The sequence below is a fragment of the Ovis canadensis genome, chromosome 19, assembly GCF_042477335.2.
Source record: "Ovis canadensis isolate MfBH-ARS-UI-01 breed Bighorn chromosome 19, ARS-UI_OviCan_v2, whole genome shotgun sequence".
NCBI classification, from domain to species: Eukaryota; Metazoa; Chordata; class Mammalia; order Artiodactyla; family Bovidae; genus Ovis; species Ovis canadensis.
The window spans coordinates 53453282-53470964 of NC_091263.1; the positions used below are offsets into that span (position 1 = coordinate 53453282).

At 44.0% G+C, this 17683-nt stretch overlaps 1 protein-coding gene across 2 annotated transcripts in view; it reads left to right on the top strand.

Moving 5' to 3' along the window:
• CADPS (calcium dependent secretion activator) overlaps positions 1-17683 on the top strand; it is a 477637-nt gene that overhangs the window by 285402 nt on the left and 174552 nt on the right. For both annotated transcript variants that reach the window (XM_069560455.1, XM_069560454.1), the window contains exons 7-8: positions 4123-4234; positions 12588-12727. In XM_069560455.1, the coding sequence (XP_069416556.1) occupies positions 4123-4234; positions 12588-12727 (252 nt within the window). The remainder of the gene's footprint in view (positions 1-4122; positions 4235-12587; positions 12728-17683) is intronic.

Genomic DNA, 17683 nt, shown 5'->3' on the forward strand with positions numbered 1-17683 from the left:
GTTACAGAGGTAGTTGATGTTAATAGGATCCCGACACCAAGAAGTAAGTTGGTGGCATTTGGGAGGAAGGCAGCTTGGCGGCATGGCTAAAAGTTTGGTGGTGGAGCCAGAATGCATTTGCTCGCTGTGACCTTGGACACATTACTGTCCCCTCTGAGCCTCAGTTTCCTCATCTGTCACTAGCGGGGAGATCATTATAAGCATTTCACAGAATGGCCAAGGGCGCTTAAAAAGAAAAATACACGTATGACCATAGGAATGTGTGACCAGCACATAGGAAGCTCTCAAGAAATATTAGCTGTTTTTGTTATAGTCAGGTCGTTACCATAGTTGGAAAAAGACAATGAACATTTCCGTGACATTTTTTCCAGAGGGGAGAGGAGCAGGGAAAGTGCTGATAAGTAAATCTCCCTGGGGCACCTCCTAGTAGGAAGCATTGCCAAAAGGAGCTGGCAGTAGTTTTCACAGAGTCTTGTGACTGTGACGACCTTCTCCCCGACCACCGCCATCACCCGTTCTCTGACCACACTAAACAGACTGGGTGGCCTTGGGCTCAGAGCCTGATTCATGAGCTTGTGATCCCTGTGGCTGCACAGGCCCCACACGCAGACATTTGGTATCGTCCATGCTCTTTATTTCTGTCTTGAAATTCTCAATTCTTTTATCTTTGACCTTGAGTCAGTTAAGTGGGGTCTTATGGAATAACGCACATGCGTTTGAACAGAGGAAATACTCAGAGAAAGGAAAACACTGTGTTTTAGTGTCTTTAGCACTTTTTCCTGCCTTTTGAACAAAAAGCCCACATTTTCATTTTGCGCCAGACCCTGGAAATAACGTAGCTAGTCCTGATTACACTGAGGGCTTTCTCTTTTTTCCTGGTCTGCTGGGCCGAGTTGCCATTTTGAAATCTGGGGCTAAGCTGGGAGTCGGTAGCAACCAAGCAACTTGAGGTGAGCCAGGGGTCATGGTAGAAAGCCAGGGGTACAGCTGCAAGCCTGGTGGAAGGGAAAGGAAATCACTGGTCAAAGGGACAGAGTTGTCAGGACAGACTGCAGTAGCTTGAACTCCATCCAGCTGATGAGGTCTCAGAGACCTTGCCATGCCCCACGGTCTGAGTCATGTTGAATGCCTCATGAGCTGAGCAGCCTTGGGTGGCACCAGGGGTCCAGGCAGACTGGGTCGTGCCCACTGAACAGGCCAGAAAAACCCTTACACACCAGTGTCCAGGTCAGTGTCCCAGGGATCCAGTGTGAGGAATGTCCAGGGACCTGGGATCAAGGCCTGTCTGTGACCATGATAGAGTACCTCATTTTAGAGCACTCTTGGTTTCCAGCAGGAATCTTCCTTATTTCCTTGACTAAGCATGATAAATGCCCAAAGAAATTCATAGCACAGTTAATCATAAATAGTAATGATCACTGCAAAATTGTTAATAGTTCTTGTTGTTGAATATAACATTAATAGCAAGAGCTATAAATGGGAATTAAGAGATTTGGGTTCCAGCCCAAACTGATCACAGTTCACTGGAATAAAATGGACAAGATCTTGAAGTTCTTAGTTTTCTCATCTTTGAAACAGGCACAGTATGAACGTTTTACCTTGTGTAGTAGGAAGGGTAAAGTCCCTCTTGTTTGTTCAGCAAAGGGTCAGATACTTAATAAGAGCTTAATATATATGTGTTGGATGAATAACGCAAAAGATCAGTGAGTGTCATGGTTTCTAGAATACATCTATGTATCCTTATTTGGGGAAGGAAGGTAGTTAAAGTTTGAGGGGCTCTTACCCTGTCCCAAGCCTGCTGCCATTTACTGTTTGTAACTAGTCTCTGAAATTGTGTTATTTTATCACTAAGAAAACTGAAGCTCAGGGACATTGACTCGCCCAAGTCCTACAATTGTTAGTGACTTAACAGAATTTGAATGAAGAATGTTGGGTTCAAAACCTTACTCCTTGTCATGTTGCCTTTGCTAGGACAGAGGCTCCCCATCTTAGGAGCTTGGGAATAGCTGCAGTAGCTAATGACCAAAATGAGGTGCTTCCATCTATACATCTAACATTTTGCTGTTGCATTTGAAACCTGTTGCTGCTTGTCCTGTCTTCATGTCCTCTGCCTTTCTCTCTGTGACTGCGGTATTTCCTCAGTGGTTCTCAAACACTTGGATCCCCACGGAGCTGGACGTCCCCTTCTCTCCATTTCGTGCTATCTTGCCAGCTCTCTAGGTACCTCATGTTTTTGAGTTAAGTTAGTGAGATTTAGCCTATTGTGTACAACCATGAGATTAGAAGGGTTCCATCATTTACAAATGAAGAAATACAAACAGCCAGCAAACATAGAGTAACATAGTCAAGCCTGCTATTTACCACAGAAATGCCCCTGAAAACAAGAATGACAAAATTGGCCAGAAGAAAAAAAGAATAGGGACATCCAGAGGAAGCAGAAAGCCTTGTGATTTGCACTTTCCTTCCCGTATGGTAGGAGGACAGTCACCACCTGTGTGGAAAGCAGTTTGGAAATGGATGATCACTTCCAAGCCATGAAAGTCATCATTGATGAGCACAGTTCCCACAACATTGTAGGAGCACTACCATCTTTGTTGATGAGTGAATGAAGAAATGATCTCCCATCTAACTCCCTGATTCCCAAAGAAATACACAGAAATGAAGTTAAAAAGTAATGTCCAACCCGATCTCAGTAACAGAGGAATGGTTAAATAAATTATGATGCATCCATAATATTACAGTCATTAAAAATAATGTTCAGTGAGTTAATCTATAATATGGAAATCAACCATTACATAGGCAAACTGAGAAACGTTTCTGTACAAAAGTATATCTATTCCTATTTCCTAATTCTGTAAAAGAATACATATTTGCCTAATTTATTTATTCAACAAATATTTGTTAAGTTTCTCTTGTGTGCTAAGTACTGTGGTAATGCAAGATAAACAAAATACACAGTCATGCATTTACGGAGCTTACAGAATACGAGAGGATCCAGTTACTAAATAATCACCACAGTAAATCAGTCATTACAAATCTGTGATTCTTAGGATAGAAAATTAAACAGTACGCTCAAGAGAGTTTAACACTGGAACCAAATCAAGACTGGGAGTTCAAGGGGCATATTCTCTGGGAAAGTTATTTAAGCTGAGCCCTGAAGAGTTAGCCAGGTGAGAGAAGCACTGCCAGCAGAGGGAGCCGTGCAGGCAACAGCCCGGAGGAGGCGTGAGGAAGAGCCCGTGACCCTCTGGTGGATGACTGGGAGACCATACCAGGGGTCCGGATGGCCCCCAGTGCAGTGGAGCAGGTTCCATGGAAGGGTTTAGGGCAGCAGCTCGCTGTAATCCACTCAGCCCTTTAGGAAGATCACACCGTTTCAGGTGCAGAGTGGATGGAAGTAGATCTGTGAGAATCATGAGAATGAATGAAAAGGTCACACGTCAGGGGCACATCAGGGGCTCATGTCAACCCAGACTGGTAGATGCCAGGCAAGCCAGGGGTTCCCCTCTCGGGACATCCACTGTGGTTCCCAGAGATTGGTGAGTGGGGAAGGGGGTTTCCCTCATCACATCCTTCCACCTTCATTCCTCTTTAGCAGGCCTGAGTTCCAGCCATTGCTCTAGTCAACATATCTGTGAATGTCAGTGGAAATAGGACTCACTCCCTCCCCACTACTAGTGAGTTCTCATTGTAAAGTCATATGTTAGCTCCGGCCAGAGGAAGTGCCGTCTCAAAATCTAGAGCAGCAGTTTCCAAGAACTAGGGATTGATTCATAGGCTACAAGGAGATGTTAGCAGTTACCCTGGAGTAGTTTGTGGGGAAAGCAAGTGCATGGGACAAAGTTCTCACCAACTTGATTTCATGCTAATTCCAAGTGATTCAATCTAGTGCTCTGTGAAGACCCCTGGCAACTTTCTGAGCATCTGTCTTGCATTTGTCTAACAAGTTAATTAACACTTTTTGTCATTCTGGCAGCTTGGGAAGGGAGGGAAGAGGGATGTGACAGCCAGTGATGATGCCTCGGGTTAACCCTGTGTTCACCCAACCCAAGAAGAAGGCAGGGCTAAGTTGAGCATTGTCACAGTGGAGGGCTCCGTGATGACCTCTGATTCTGTCCACAGCTGGGGCACCCAGGGTGACTTCTCTACAACCCATGCACTGCCCGCTGTGAAGGTGAAGCTGTTCACAGAGAGCACGGGAGTCCTGGCCTTGGAGGACAAGGAGCTGGGACGGGTAAGTGCTCCCTGCAAAAGTGCTAAACACACTTAGAGAATACATGTAGGAAAAGATTTAGGATCTAGACTCAGTTGATTATCCGCAGTGTTTTCTACCTTCGTTCCTATCTGATGGGCATATTCAACAGTCAGGCGGAATGCAGGACGATTCATCATTATAGAGGAACAGCCCACTTGTGGCTGGATGATTGGTGCCCCGAGCCCCGCCCATTCAGTGCCAGCAGAGGCCAGCACCAACTGTTTTGTCAACCAAAAAATGTCCCCCACGTGTCTAAAACATCTCAAGGGGTGCTACCAATCCCTGTGAGTACGACTGAGATAATAATTCTTATTGAATCATTTCTTTTATGACTAATTTCTTCTTTCACCTCCGCTACTGACTGACTCTGCACCAAGCAGTCAGTATTTTCAGAGCTCCAGGTGGCTTTGTTCCTTGCTGGCCTACAGTGCTTCCATGACTCCATAGTGAAACCAGAGCTGCAGCGCAACACGCAGAGATGCATGTGACCTGGCCTCTCCCCACCGCCCAGCCGCCTCACTTTCTGTCACCCCGCCCCTCATCCAGATGCACCGGCATCACTGGCCAGATTTTAGTCCCTCAAGTACACCAAATTCTATCTCATTTCAGAAGGCTTTCTCTCTCCCTGGGACCCTCTTCCCACCACCCAACCCTCCCAGAGGTTGCTTGCTTCTCTAATAAATGCCACTGCCTCCTCAGAGAGCCCTTTGTGGACTCCCCATCCTCCTTCCTTTACCCGCTCAGTTCCTTCCCTGTTCATAGCCTCCAGAATTTATCACTGAGAGAATTTACAGAGATTTGAGTTTCTGTCTCCCCCACTGAACTGTAAAAATTCCAAAGGAGACAGAAAGCAATTTTGTCCTTTTTTAGAAAATTAGAGTGTAGTCGGATTACAGTATTGTGTTTCGGGTGTACAGCGTGGTGATTCAGTGTTTTCATAGATCGTACTCAAATTAACAATCATTATAAAATACTGGATATATTCCTTCTATTGTACAGTATAGCCTTGTGTCTTATTTATTTTATATATAGTAGTTTGTACCTCTCAATCCCCTACCCCCTTTTTGCCCCTTCCCCCGTCCCTCTTCCCATTGCAAGAGAGAGACCATGAGCATGAAACTGGACCTTGTTTTGTTCACCACCCTATACCTATCCCCAGAGCCCAGCACATAGACTCTTAGTACATTTCATTTGCACTAGTTGAATGCATAATCCCTTCTGAAAGCTGTGTGACACAAACCAAGACATTTCACCTCTCCGAGCCTCTGACACATCATCTCTATAGGATAGGGACAGAATACCTCAAGGCGTGCATATGGTACATGTGCCTAAGAACACCAGGAAGAGCACATTAACCAGACTTTCTTTTTCGTACCTTTGTTTTTTCATTTCCTTTAACTGGTTTTCATCTATAGAACTATATAGAATCATAGTTCCAGAAAAACATCTATTTCTGCTTTATTGACTATGCCAAAGCCTTTGACTGTATGGATCACAATAAACTGTGGAAAATTCTGAAAGAGATGAGAATACCGGACCACCTCACCTGCCTCTTGAGAAATCTGTATGCAGGTCAGGAAGCAACAGTTAGAACTGGACATGGAACAACAGACCGGTTCCAAATAGGAAAAGGAGTACGTCAAGGCTGTATATTGTCACCCTGCTTATTTAACTTCTATGCAGAGTACATCATGAGAAATGCTGGACTGGAAGAAACACAAGCTGGAATCAAGATTGCCGGCAGAAATATCAACAACCTCAGATATGCAGATGACACCACCCTTATGGCAGAAAGTGAAGAGGAACTAAAAAGCCTCTTGATGAAAGTGAAAGAGGAGAGCGAAAAAATTGACCTAAAGCTCAACATCCAGAAAACAAAGATCATGGCATCTGGTCCCATGACTTCATGGGAAATAGATGGGGAAACAGTGGAAACAGTGTCAGACTTTATTTTGGGGGGCTCCAAAATCACTGGAGATGGTGACTGCAGCCATGAAATTAAAAGACGCTTACTCCTTGGAAGAAAAGTTATGACCAACCTAGATAGCATATTCAAAAGCAGAGACATTACTTTGCCGTCTAAGGTCCACCTAGTCAAGGCTATGGTTTTTCCTGTGGTCATGTATGGATGTGAGAGTTGGACTGTGAAGAAGGCTGAGCGCCGAAGAATTGATGCTTTTGAACTGTGGTGTTGGAGAAGACTCTTGAGAGTCCCTTGGACTGCAAGGAGATCCAACCAGTCCATTCTGAAGGAAATCAACCCTGGGATTTCTTTGGAAGGAATGATGCTAAAGCTGAAACTCCAGTACTTTGGCCACCTGATGCAAAGAGTTGACTCATTGGAAAAGACTCTGTTGCTGGGAGGGATTGGGGGCAGGAGGAGAAGGGGATGACCAAGGATGAGATGGCTGGATGGCATCACGGACTCGATGGACATGAGTCTGCGTGAACTCTGGGAGATGGTGATGGACAGGGAGGCCTGGCGTGCTGCGATTCATGGGATCGCAAAGAGTCGGACACGACTGAGCAACTGAACTGAACTGAACTGAGACCACAGATGGAAATAAGGCAAAAAGTAAACAAGACTAATAGCAAAAAGACCTCTCCCCACCACACACACAAAAAAGAAGGAGGATTAAAGTAAGAAGAGGTTTACCTGTTTTCTTTGTGAAATGACAAATACTCATTTCCATCCCTAGGGAAAGAGACACATAGAGTGGGGGAAGGAGCCTGTCTTTTCTTTTTCTTCAAGCCTTTCTTTTTCCATGAAGACTCGAATCAGGAATCATGAGTGTCTCAGAGACCTAGGATATTAGTGTTAGCAGACTCAAGTTCAGGAGGCATCAACCTGAGCCCATTCCATGGGCCTCAGGAGCCCCTTGAAGTTGTTTACAGATGTTGGGGCGGGGGACGTAGTAATGCTTGCTAATCCAAGTGTTCGCCAGCTTCCTAAAACTGTTTCGGCTCAGAAAAGTTAAAACCCACTGGTCTAGTCAAAGCCTTTTACTTTATAGATGAGAAAACTGACTGCTGTGGAAGGCAGGATCCTCTAGTGCGCGCCCGTGTGCACACACCCAGCCGCCCACTCATTCGGGACCAAACCCAGCTGCACGTTTACCGCTGGCCAGGCCGCAGCCCCTCACTGACTCTCATCTGAACCCTAGGGAGAAGGCACTGTTACTACCCTCCTCTGTTCTTGGGCCCAGAGGAGGTAAGTGACTTGCCAGGAATGATGTCACCTCATCTCTAGGGCTGTTTTTACTACACCATTTTGTTCTTATGCAAAAACTCCTCTGCTGTTGGGGTGAAGACCATGAGTTTGCCACAGCCCCTCACAGCCATTAATCTCTTAACAAATTATACTCTCCTCCAGTCTCATTACAGATTCTGCCAGATAGCAGTTTACCCTTCCCTCCTGCCAAAGAAACTTTCCACCTTGCAGTGGAGCTGGCCTGCCTGGCCCTAGTGCTGGCGCGGTGGGCATCCTTTGCCAGCAGCACCTCCACAGGCAGCAGCTGGGTAACAGAAGTGGCCTTTTTAACAAGGGGCAGCCGAGGATGAGATGGTTAGATAGCATCACCCACTCAGTGGACATGAATTTGAGCAAACTCTGGGAGATAGTGGAGAACAGAGGAGCCTGGTAATGCTGCAGAGTGAAGCTGTGCAGTCCATGAGGCTGCAGAGTCAAACACAACTTAGCAACTGAACGACAACAAATAGCCAATTAATGGTGCTCCCTAGGTGACTCAGTGATAGAGTATCCACCTACCAATGCAGGAGATACATGTTCAGTCCTTAAGTCAGGAAAATCCTCTGGAGAAGGAAATAGCAACCCACTCTAGTATTCTTGCCTGGGAAATCCCATGGACAGAGGAGCGTGGTGGGCTACACACATACAGTCCATGGGGTCGCAAAGAGTCAGTCATGACTTAGTAACTGAGCAGGCAGCCAGCCAGTTAACAGGGTTGTGATGGGTTCAGGTGCACAGCAGAGTGACCCAGCCATACATACACATGGAGGCGTTCTCCTCCAGACTCCCCTCCACCAGGATGGGAGGGGAGTTTGGGGGAGATTCCTTGGACCCCTTGAATAAGTGTTTCTATGCGTAGATTCTTCCCAAGTTTAGCAGGACACAGCCACGTTCACAGATTCTGGTGCTATGTTCCTTCATGTAATAGTATTTTGTTGGTTCTATTTGTGTTTTTATGTTTCATTTTTATTAGTCTTGCTAACTAAAAAGTAGCTCATTCATATACTAAAAAAAATAATAATCTAAATGGATATATAATGAAAATAAATGAGTCCACCCACCCTTCCTCTGGTTTCTTTTACCAGAGGAAAACCTTGTTTTTGGTGTGTATTCTTGCCCGGATATTCTTAGGAGGTACAAACATAGTATGTACAAACATATTTGAATATATCTCTCTTTAAAAAAAAGAGAGAAAAAGAGCATAGTTGGATATATATTGCTCTGCACTTTGCTTGAAATACCAGGATATTTGGAGATTAGTCTGTATCACTGCATACTGACTTCCCTCTTGTTTTCATAGCCACATACACTATGTACAGGTATTTATTTAGATTGTCTCCACTCTCTGGCTGTATAAACAATGCCTCTGTGAATTACTTAAGTTTATTTCTTTGCATGTTTGTAGGTAAATTTCAAAAAACTACCTTGCTGAATGAAAATTGAAATTTGACAGATACTACCAAATTGTCCCCTAAAGAGTGTATGTGCTCAGTCGCTCAGTTGTGCCCGACTCTTTGTTGCCCCACTAACTATAGCCCACCAGACTTCTCTGTCCATGGAATTTTCCAAGCAGGAACACTGGAGTGGATTGTGACTTCCTACTCCAGGGGATTTTCCCAACCCAGGTATCCAGCCTGTGTCCCTTGGTCTGCTACATTGGCAGGCAGATTCTTTACCATTTATACCAACTGGGAGGCCCCAAAGAGTGTACCCCAATTTATAATTCTCAAAAGGCATGAGGGAATGTCTGTTCCCCACACTCTTGCCAACACTGCAGTACTGTCAAACACATTCATCAAATAGGATTGCAGGCCTGCCATGTCTGGTCATTTGTGCCACGCACAGAGCAAACAGGAATGACAGGAAACAATCCGTAACCTCAGAAAATGTAAGGGGTGGAGACAAAACACCAGAACTTACAGTGTAGTGTCGTGAGTGCTCTGCTAGAGAAAGATACCTAGGGAACACATAGCAAGGGGATATATTCTAGTCTGAGGAGCAAAAACACTGACCCAGGAGAATGCAGAGATCAGGAGAGACTTACAGGCTAAGTGTTGGAGGGGATCAGCCAGGTGAATAAAGCCAGGTAAAGACTCAGGGTGAAGCCATCCACCAGAAGGATCTGTCTGGATGCCCAGGTAATGTAGGGAAGCTGGGGGCTGGCCGGCATGCAGCTTACTGCTCAGGATGGCACGTGTTCCCACATCAGCATTACCACATCAAAGCACAGCACACATGGACCGCGGCTGAGATGACAAAGTGCTTGATTAGCAGCCTGGAATGTCTAGATGAGGTGTCTGGACTACTCAGGACTCTTGTGTGCTCGTGTGCCCCCAGAAGGACCCTAATAATTCAGCGGGGCTGACACTTACAAAAGATTTGGCAGTCTGTCGGGCACATGGCAGGGTGGGATGAAGATGGAGGAGGCTTGCAGTGACCTCATCTTTCCATCCACCCTAGAGACGAGGTCTCCCCAGGGAGTGATCAAATGGGGGAAGAAGCCTTTGTGGAGTGGACAGTGATGATCTGTGGCCATTTGTGTCAGCGAATGGACAGCATATTGCCAATGGGAAATGTGCCCAGGATCCATATGGCGGATGGCCTGTTAATGAGCTCTGGGTACCCAGTGCCCGTTTCAATTTTGCCAAGTAAGCAGAAGCAGAAGGAGGCCCTGGGCCTTACCTGCTGCTGTTCTGGCCCTCGTGGTGTTTCCCTTATCAGCTCCTCCCGTTCCTGTTTCCCAACACATCACCCCTTCTCCCAACTCATCACCTCTTGGGCCAAATGAGCACAGCTGATAAGGTCAGTTTCACCAAGATCAGCAGGGCCTGCTCTCTGCCTCCACAGTCTGGGGTCTCAGGATGTGGAACCTGATGGAGGTGTCCTAGAGGGACAGGCTTTATCTTGAGAGATAAGGAGAGATCTCTACAACCCAGTGGCACTGTGACTGACTTGTTTCCTTCCAGTGGCCCAAGGCATGCCACAGTTCACTAGTGCCAGGTAAGTGAACTGATAACATTTTGTGATAGAAATTTCAGCTAAATCAGCCCTCACAAAATGAGCAAATGACCAAAAAGATTACTACAGAAGAGCTATGATTTAAACATGATACTGGTATTGCAAGTCTGGCAAAAAAAATGTGAAAAAGGTGGAGGTGACATCAGTCCTGCTAATGAAGAGTTCTGCCATCCATGTCATGAGATAAAAACGATGCCAGTGTGGATGTCCATCAAAACAGGATGAAATTATCCATTAAGTCCTCTTGAACCACAGATTCACATCTGCTATCACTAACAGTGAGCCCTGCATTACCTGTACCTGGTACCTTAACATATAGCTAATAATAGTACAGAGCCACCAGCATTAGCAAGATGTTTAAAACTAGAGTTTGAGGGTACTTCCCTAGGAGTCTGTGCTTCCATTGCAGGGGCACAGGTTCAATACCCAGTCAGGGAACTGAGATCCTGCAAGGATGGCAATGTCAAAAAAATTAATAAAGTAAAAAATAAAAATAGAAGTTTTTTTAAATCTTTAACTCATCTTTTAAAAACTTCTGTTTGTGCATGTTTTAAAATATATGTAATGCAATATTAATATAAAGATACAGCATATAAAATATACATGGATATATATTTTATATATATTTATATTAATTTTTATATTACTAATAATCTATTTACAGGTTTTTGGCTACTTGCTTAAAATTTTTTTACTGAAGTCTGTAATGATCCAAAAATGTTGGCAGCCTCAGTTTTGAAAAATCAGGCCTTCTTGTATTTTAATCAGGTCATTAGACCTTAAAAGGACTCAAATGTTGGAGTTATCAAGAATGTACAAATTCTGTTACATCAGAAAGACAGAACTGAGTGGATAAAAAAAGGGTCAGGCCTAGAATCAGAAGGGGTCAAAAATCAGCAGGCAAGACATGTCAAAGTGGGCTGATTTTATATTCCTGCCATCTCCTATTCCGCTCCAAGCTCTTGCTCCTCCGTCCCACAGGAAGCTGTGTGCTCCAACCCTCCAAGTGCAGGCCAAGCCTGCATGACAGCCTCTGGAAGGCCGAGTGTCCAGCCCTGAGACTCTGACTGCCTCTCCCTCGTCCTCTTGCAGACTGCAAGTGGCTGCCTTTGCTGCGCCTGGAGAAAAGAGAGGCTTTGAAAACAGACCAAACAGCATGCACTAAACCAGGGCACTCTACCATCCCAGAAGCAGGGGCCCAGCTTTTGTCATGCCTATATTTGGTTCACATTCCCTTTGTTTAGGGGTTTTTCCAAATACTTCACTCCTCTTGAATGCGTATTCCCAAGACCCCAGCTAGCTCCTTAGTGAGAACTCTTTTGGTGCATCATGAAAAAGTGGATTTACAGGAAATTGGGTCCCCTTCTGGCTTCACTTACAGCATCTGTGACAATCAGAGCTGGGATGGAAGACCCAAGTCACTTTGTCATCTCTGCAGCACCCTGGTGACAGGCCTTTCCTCAGAGCCTATCCTTCAAGCTGTGTGTGCTTCCCTTTGGGCCGGGACAGAGTTGGGTGCTGTGTGATGTCACATCCAGGTTGAAATGTGGGACTCTAAGCCTGTCCCATCAAATCATGTCCCTCCCTTCTTCCCCTGCAATCCTAAAGGGGTTTCTCCTCTCGAGATAGCAGAAGAAATCCTGAAGAATGGGAAAAGCAATAAATGTTCTCTCTACTATAGAAGTGTATTTCTTCCTTTTATGCAGCCATCTTCTTTGAGGAGAGTAATGTATGGAGTACATTCTTAGTTCTGTGTTGCTTTACTCAAAAGCATGATCACAGAAATTGTGATCCCTGCCCTTTCAGAATTAGCCAGGGAGCGAGAGAAGAAAACCAATAATGCCGCTTCTGTTCTTAGGCCCGGCTGCATGGCACCAGTCAGCCGTGGTTGGTAGGTGAATCCTTGGATTTGAGTCTGATGTTTAGGCCTTAACTGCCTTCCTGCTGGCCATAGGGCATGGATAAAGACCCTCGATTCTCAGCAGTAAAGTTTCTCATCTGTGAAAACATATCCACATCGTGTCCCTATTTTCTGGCTAAGGTGGTTGTCTTTTATCCCTGCAGGTTATTCTCCATCCCACCCCGAACAGCCCCAAACAGTCAGAGTGGCACAAAATGACAGTCTCCAAAAACTGCCCCGATCAAGACCTCAAAATCAAACTCGCTGTCCGAATGGACAAACCTCAGAATATGAAGCATTCTGGGTAAGTGCTCCTTCTCTGAGGGGTAATTTCTTCATTCATTTCTTTATTAAAAAAAAAAAAAGTTGATCTTTAGAGAATGACATGGAAGAAAATATAAAGAAATATATGAGAGATTATTAAAATTCATGACTATGATATTTACTATAGACTTCCTTAATCCTTATGATTATTGTATTTGCATTTTTCCTAAACTGTCAGGATAGTTGTTTCTTTCTCCTTTTAAAAAAAAATTTCCAGTACAATTCAAAACCTTCCCAGGCCCAGGCTGGGTGATTCTGGTTTATGAGGTTTTACTGGCTTCACATACCTTTTTAAAGGCATCTAGATCTTTTTGACTCTCTGACACATGGCGCTTACACCTTCATTAACAGCCACATCCAGGATGTGTGAGCAGTTGCCTTAGGCAACCTTCAAACAATCAGTTCACATTGAATCAGTTTTAGTGTTTAGCGTAGCATTTAAATTAACCACAAAGTGGAAAATTTGTCCTAAGTTTCTTAAGATTTGAGAAGAATGACCAATAAAGTAATTTCAAGTAGGATTAAAAAAAAAGATAAAATGTAGTTTTATTTTATAGATCAAACCAGTGGTTTGTACAGGAAATGTTTATTGACACGTGGGTTTATATGGAGCGCTGTCACCCAAAGCTAAATTGCTTGGACCCCACAAGCTCAGAAAATGTGATCACTTAGAAGGGAGTTGGACCATTTAACTCTGATAAGGAGAATGCTTAACCAATGAAAAGGAGTGGGTTGTTTTCCAAGGATTCTGCACATACCACAGCCAACCAGCTATCATTCTGCTTCAAGTGGTAAAACGACATGAAAATTGAAGCTTGGTTATGTGCTAAATATTTGGCGAATTCATAAACCATATAGCAGGGACTGGCCACTGATTAGGACAGATTTAAACAGAAGCCCATGAGAGGTTCAGAGGCACGTGGTCAGGATAGGCAGTTCACATCCCAGCAACTGAGCAGATCACGGCAGCCTGTGATCCGAGTAAAGAGCGGCATTCTGGTCTTGGTGCTCCCAGATTCTAGGGAACAGAGAAGGCTCAGGATTTGAGGGAAAGATAGATACTTACCAGCCAGGGCATTGGAGGGGGTCAGATCTGAGGAACTCCAGAGGAAGCAAAGGGCCCTCACAAACTAAGGACCAGGTACTGAACCTGGGCTCTGGCTTAGATTTGACCAATTTCCATGGCATCGTCTGGTGGCCAGACTATTCCTAGAGGGTGAGGTGGGATTTTGGCAAAGCTCTTCTGCCCGTGGCCGTGTAAAGGCTGTAGGGGAGTGGGCCAGGGCTCTGCTATATGCTCTGCCCTTTTTCAGCCATCCATCATGAAGGGCATCCAGCTTCGCTTCAGTTACATTAGCAACTCATAAAAATGTTTGTGACATGTTTCTGAGGTCAGCTTTTCCTCCTTATCATATTCCTGGCACTTATTCCCAAAATGGTAAATGGGATTTCTCCCTAAAATCTCTTCTTGTTCAATATAAACATCCTACTTTTAAGACAAAGGATTTGAGAATTCTGTTGGGTTCCTGTGGCACCCAGAAACAGATTATGGGTCTGAAGCAGACATTGTGTCATAAATACTTGGTAAATATTTGCTAAAGGAACAAGAACGTGAGTGAGCAATATGGAGGGGATAAGGGCAAAGTGCAGAGGATAAAGCAGTCAAAAAAGAGAATATGAATGAATATATTTGTCCTTAAACATGCTTCAAAAAAAACTTCCTTAAAAAGATCAGTAGCTCACCCTACTTTCTAGGCCCCTCTGAAGCTCTGAACCAGGAATTTTAGAAACACTCTGTTCTTTAATCCCCACTGCAGGCACTTGACACACATGCCCCTTTCCTCTTCAGACAGATTCCTGTTTCTCACACACTCTTCATTTCTCTAACCAATCTGGGTTAAGTAATTTCTTTCTCTTGATTCATTTGTAGAATTATTATTAACATGTTTTAGGCCATCTTGAGTTTATGGATGACAGAAGTCTGTAACTCACTTCTGATGGGCTCCACAGCTATTTCAGTTTACTAAGCTGCCATTTAAAAACTACCCCTGCCAGGAAGTATGCCAGGAGGGCATAGAGATGCTCTGAAAAGTGAATGGTGGTTGCCTTAAAACCTGGTCTGACCCACTGTGCCCTAAAATCAGAATGACCTTAGCTGCTCAAGGGATGATGCAAGGAAAATAAAAATGTTCTCAACTATATATTTTTTTTGCATTTGAACTTAAAATAGTTTATGAAACCCTATTATATGGGGAAGGAGGATAAAAATATCAGAATAGTGTCACAGCTTAGAGAATGAGGAGGCTTCCCTGGTGGCTCAGAGGTTAAAGTATCTGCCTGCAATGCAGGAGACCTGGGTTCGATCCCTGGGTCGGGAAGATCCCCTGGAGAAAGAAATGGCAATCCACTCCAGTATTCTTGCCTGGAGAATCCCATGGATGGAGGAGCCTGGTGGGCTACAGTCCATGGGGTCGCAAAGAGTCGGACACGACTGAGCGACTTTGCTTCACTTCACTTCACTTAGAGAATAAAAGAAAGGAATTTTTAAAAATTACAGCTGAGATTATATTGGGTTGGTGAAGAAGTCTGATTAGTGAATACATTATTCAATGAAGTTCTTGGTGAAAATGAAAAATAGGTTTTTAATTTTTACTTAAAACTGAATAAACTTTTTGGCCAACCCAATGAATTATATCTACTTCAGTGTTTGTTAAAATTTTAAAGGAAACATTAGAATTATTATGATTAACTCTTTTTTTGTGTGGACTGTGTGGTTCCTGGAATGAGCCACTGGGCCATTTGAATAGCTTTCTTTATTGAGTGGGAAATTGTCAGCAAGAAAATCAACACTGGTCTTTGGCTTTAAGATATGAGTATTGGGGACATTTGAGAACGAGCAGCTCTTCAATGACTTTCTAATTTTTCGTCTTTTGTATCCATATGATGCTTTCAGGTTCTGGAATTGCATGCATTTGCATTATCTCATTTTATCCCTGAAACAGCCTCCCGAGGATTAGGTATCATTATCCCGCCATCTTAAATAGTCTTTCCCTTCACTCAGCTGCTCAGACCAAGATCCTTGGAGTCATCTCTGACATGTTTCTGTCCCCCACCCTTCATCTCACCCATCATCAAGTCCTCTTCCTTCCACCTTCAAGGTAAATCTAGAGTTTAGCCTCTCATCACCACCACTGCACCCCCTCACTCGTTGCACTTGCCTCGAAAGCTGTTCCCTGGCTGCTGCCCTTGCTTCCTGTCAGCTATCTCCCACTCTGAAGCCAGTGTAATGTTTTTAAAAAACACAAGTCAGATCCTACCACTTGAATGCTGGAAAATCTCCAGTGATTCCCCAAGCTCATTTAGAATAAAGGTCAGTGTTGTTTCCATGGCTCCAAGGCCCTGTCTGATGAAGACTCTGCTGCCTGTCGGACCTTGATCATGGTTCCAGCCTTACCGGCCCCCTTGCTCTTCACCAGGGACTTCATGTGTACCCCCATCTCAGGGCCCTCGTCCCCACTGTTTCCTCTGCTTTGGAAGTCCCTTCTCCCCCACCCAGATGGACATCTTGATTTCTGCACCTCTCTGCACCTTATGAGATGCCTTTCCTGACCCACCTATCCTCTCTCTACCTTTTTCTCTCTCTCACCTTTCTTTGTTTCACCAGAGCACTTACAGTCATCTCACATACCAGCTATTTCTTCACTTATTATTTTGTTGTCTGTCTTCCCCACTGGACTTTGAGTTCCTTATCAGCAGAGGCATTTGTCTTCTTTGTTCAAAGAAGCTAGTACAGTGCCTGACTGTACTAAAAGTTCAATAAATTTGTTGCCATATAAGTGAATATGGATGAATGAATGCCTGCTTTACAAATAGGAAAACTGAGGTTTATAGTGGTGAGTACACTTGCCCAGGGCAGCGTAAACATCAGAGCCAGGTCTAGAATTGTGTTATTTCTTTCCATTTGAAATGAAAGAAATCAACTTGATGGAAGACCTGAAACATGAATAAAATACAAAGCTTCCCATGGCTCCGCTGGGAATTCATTCAGTGAACCACAGTCCACTCAAGCAGAGGTAATTTACAGCAGTTCTTCTGATTTTGGGGGGGCTGATATTTCTAATTTAATAAAAACTATAAAACTTAAATCCAAAAAGTTCAACAAACACACGTTTAGAAACATGGAAAAAAAACCTATAGAAAAACACAGTGTAAGTATAATGTTAATAACTAGTAATAAAGAGCAAATCATAAAGGCAGCCAGAGGACAACAAAATGTTGCACATAAGAACAGAATAGTAGAGGGGAGGAGAGGGCGAGATGCACGGAGAAAGTAAGGTGGAAACTGCTTTACCCTATGTAAAATAGATAGCCAGTGGCAATTTGCCATATGTCTCAGGAAACCCAAACGGGCTCCTATCAACTAGAGGGGTGGGTTGGGGAGGGAGGTGGGAGGGAGGGAGATGGGAGGAAGGAGGGGATATATGTATACCTTCTGCTGATTCATGTTGATATTTGACAGAAAACAACAAAATTCTGTAAAGCCGTTATCCTTCAAATAAAAAGTAAATAAATTTTAAAAAGAACAAAACAGTGCTTGTTAGAAACATTGCAAGTGAGGGCCTTCCCTGGTGGTCCAGTGGCTAAGACTCTATGCTCCCTATGCAAGGGGCACAGGTTTGATTCCTGGTCGGGAAACTCTAGATCCCGCATTTTTGCAACTAAGACCTATTGCAGCCAAAATAAATAAATAAATATATTTTTCAAATGCTTAAAAAAAGCAGCATTACAAGTGGGAAGACAGAGGAGCAACACCTTTAATGTTCTCAGATCTATACACCCAATGAAAACATCTTTCAAAATGACTGACAGGATTGTCAGCCATGTTTCTTAAAATCCTCTATCCTCTTCCATCTTTTTAGCTGTGCCATTGCTCTAG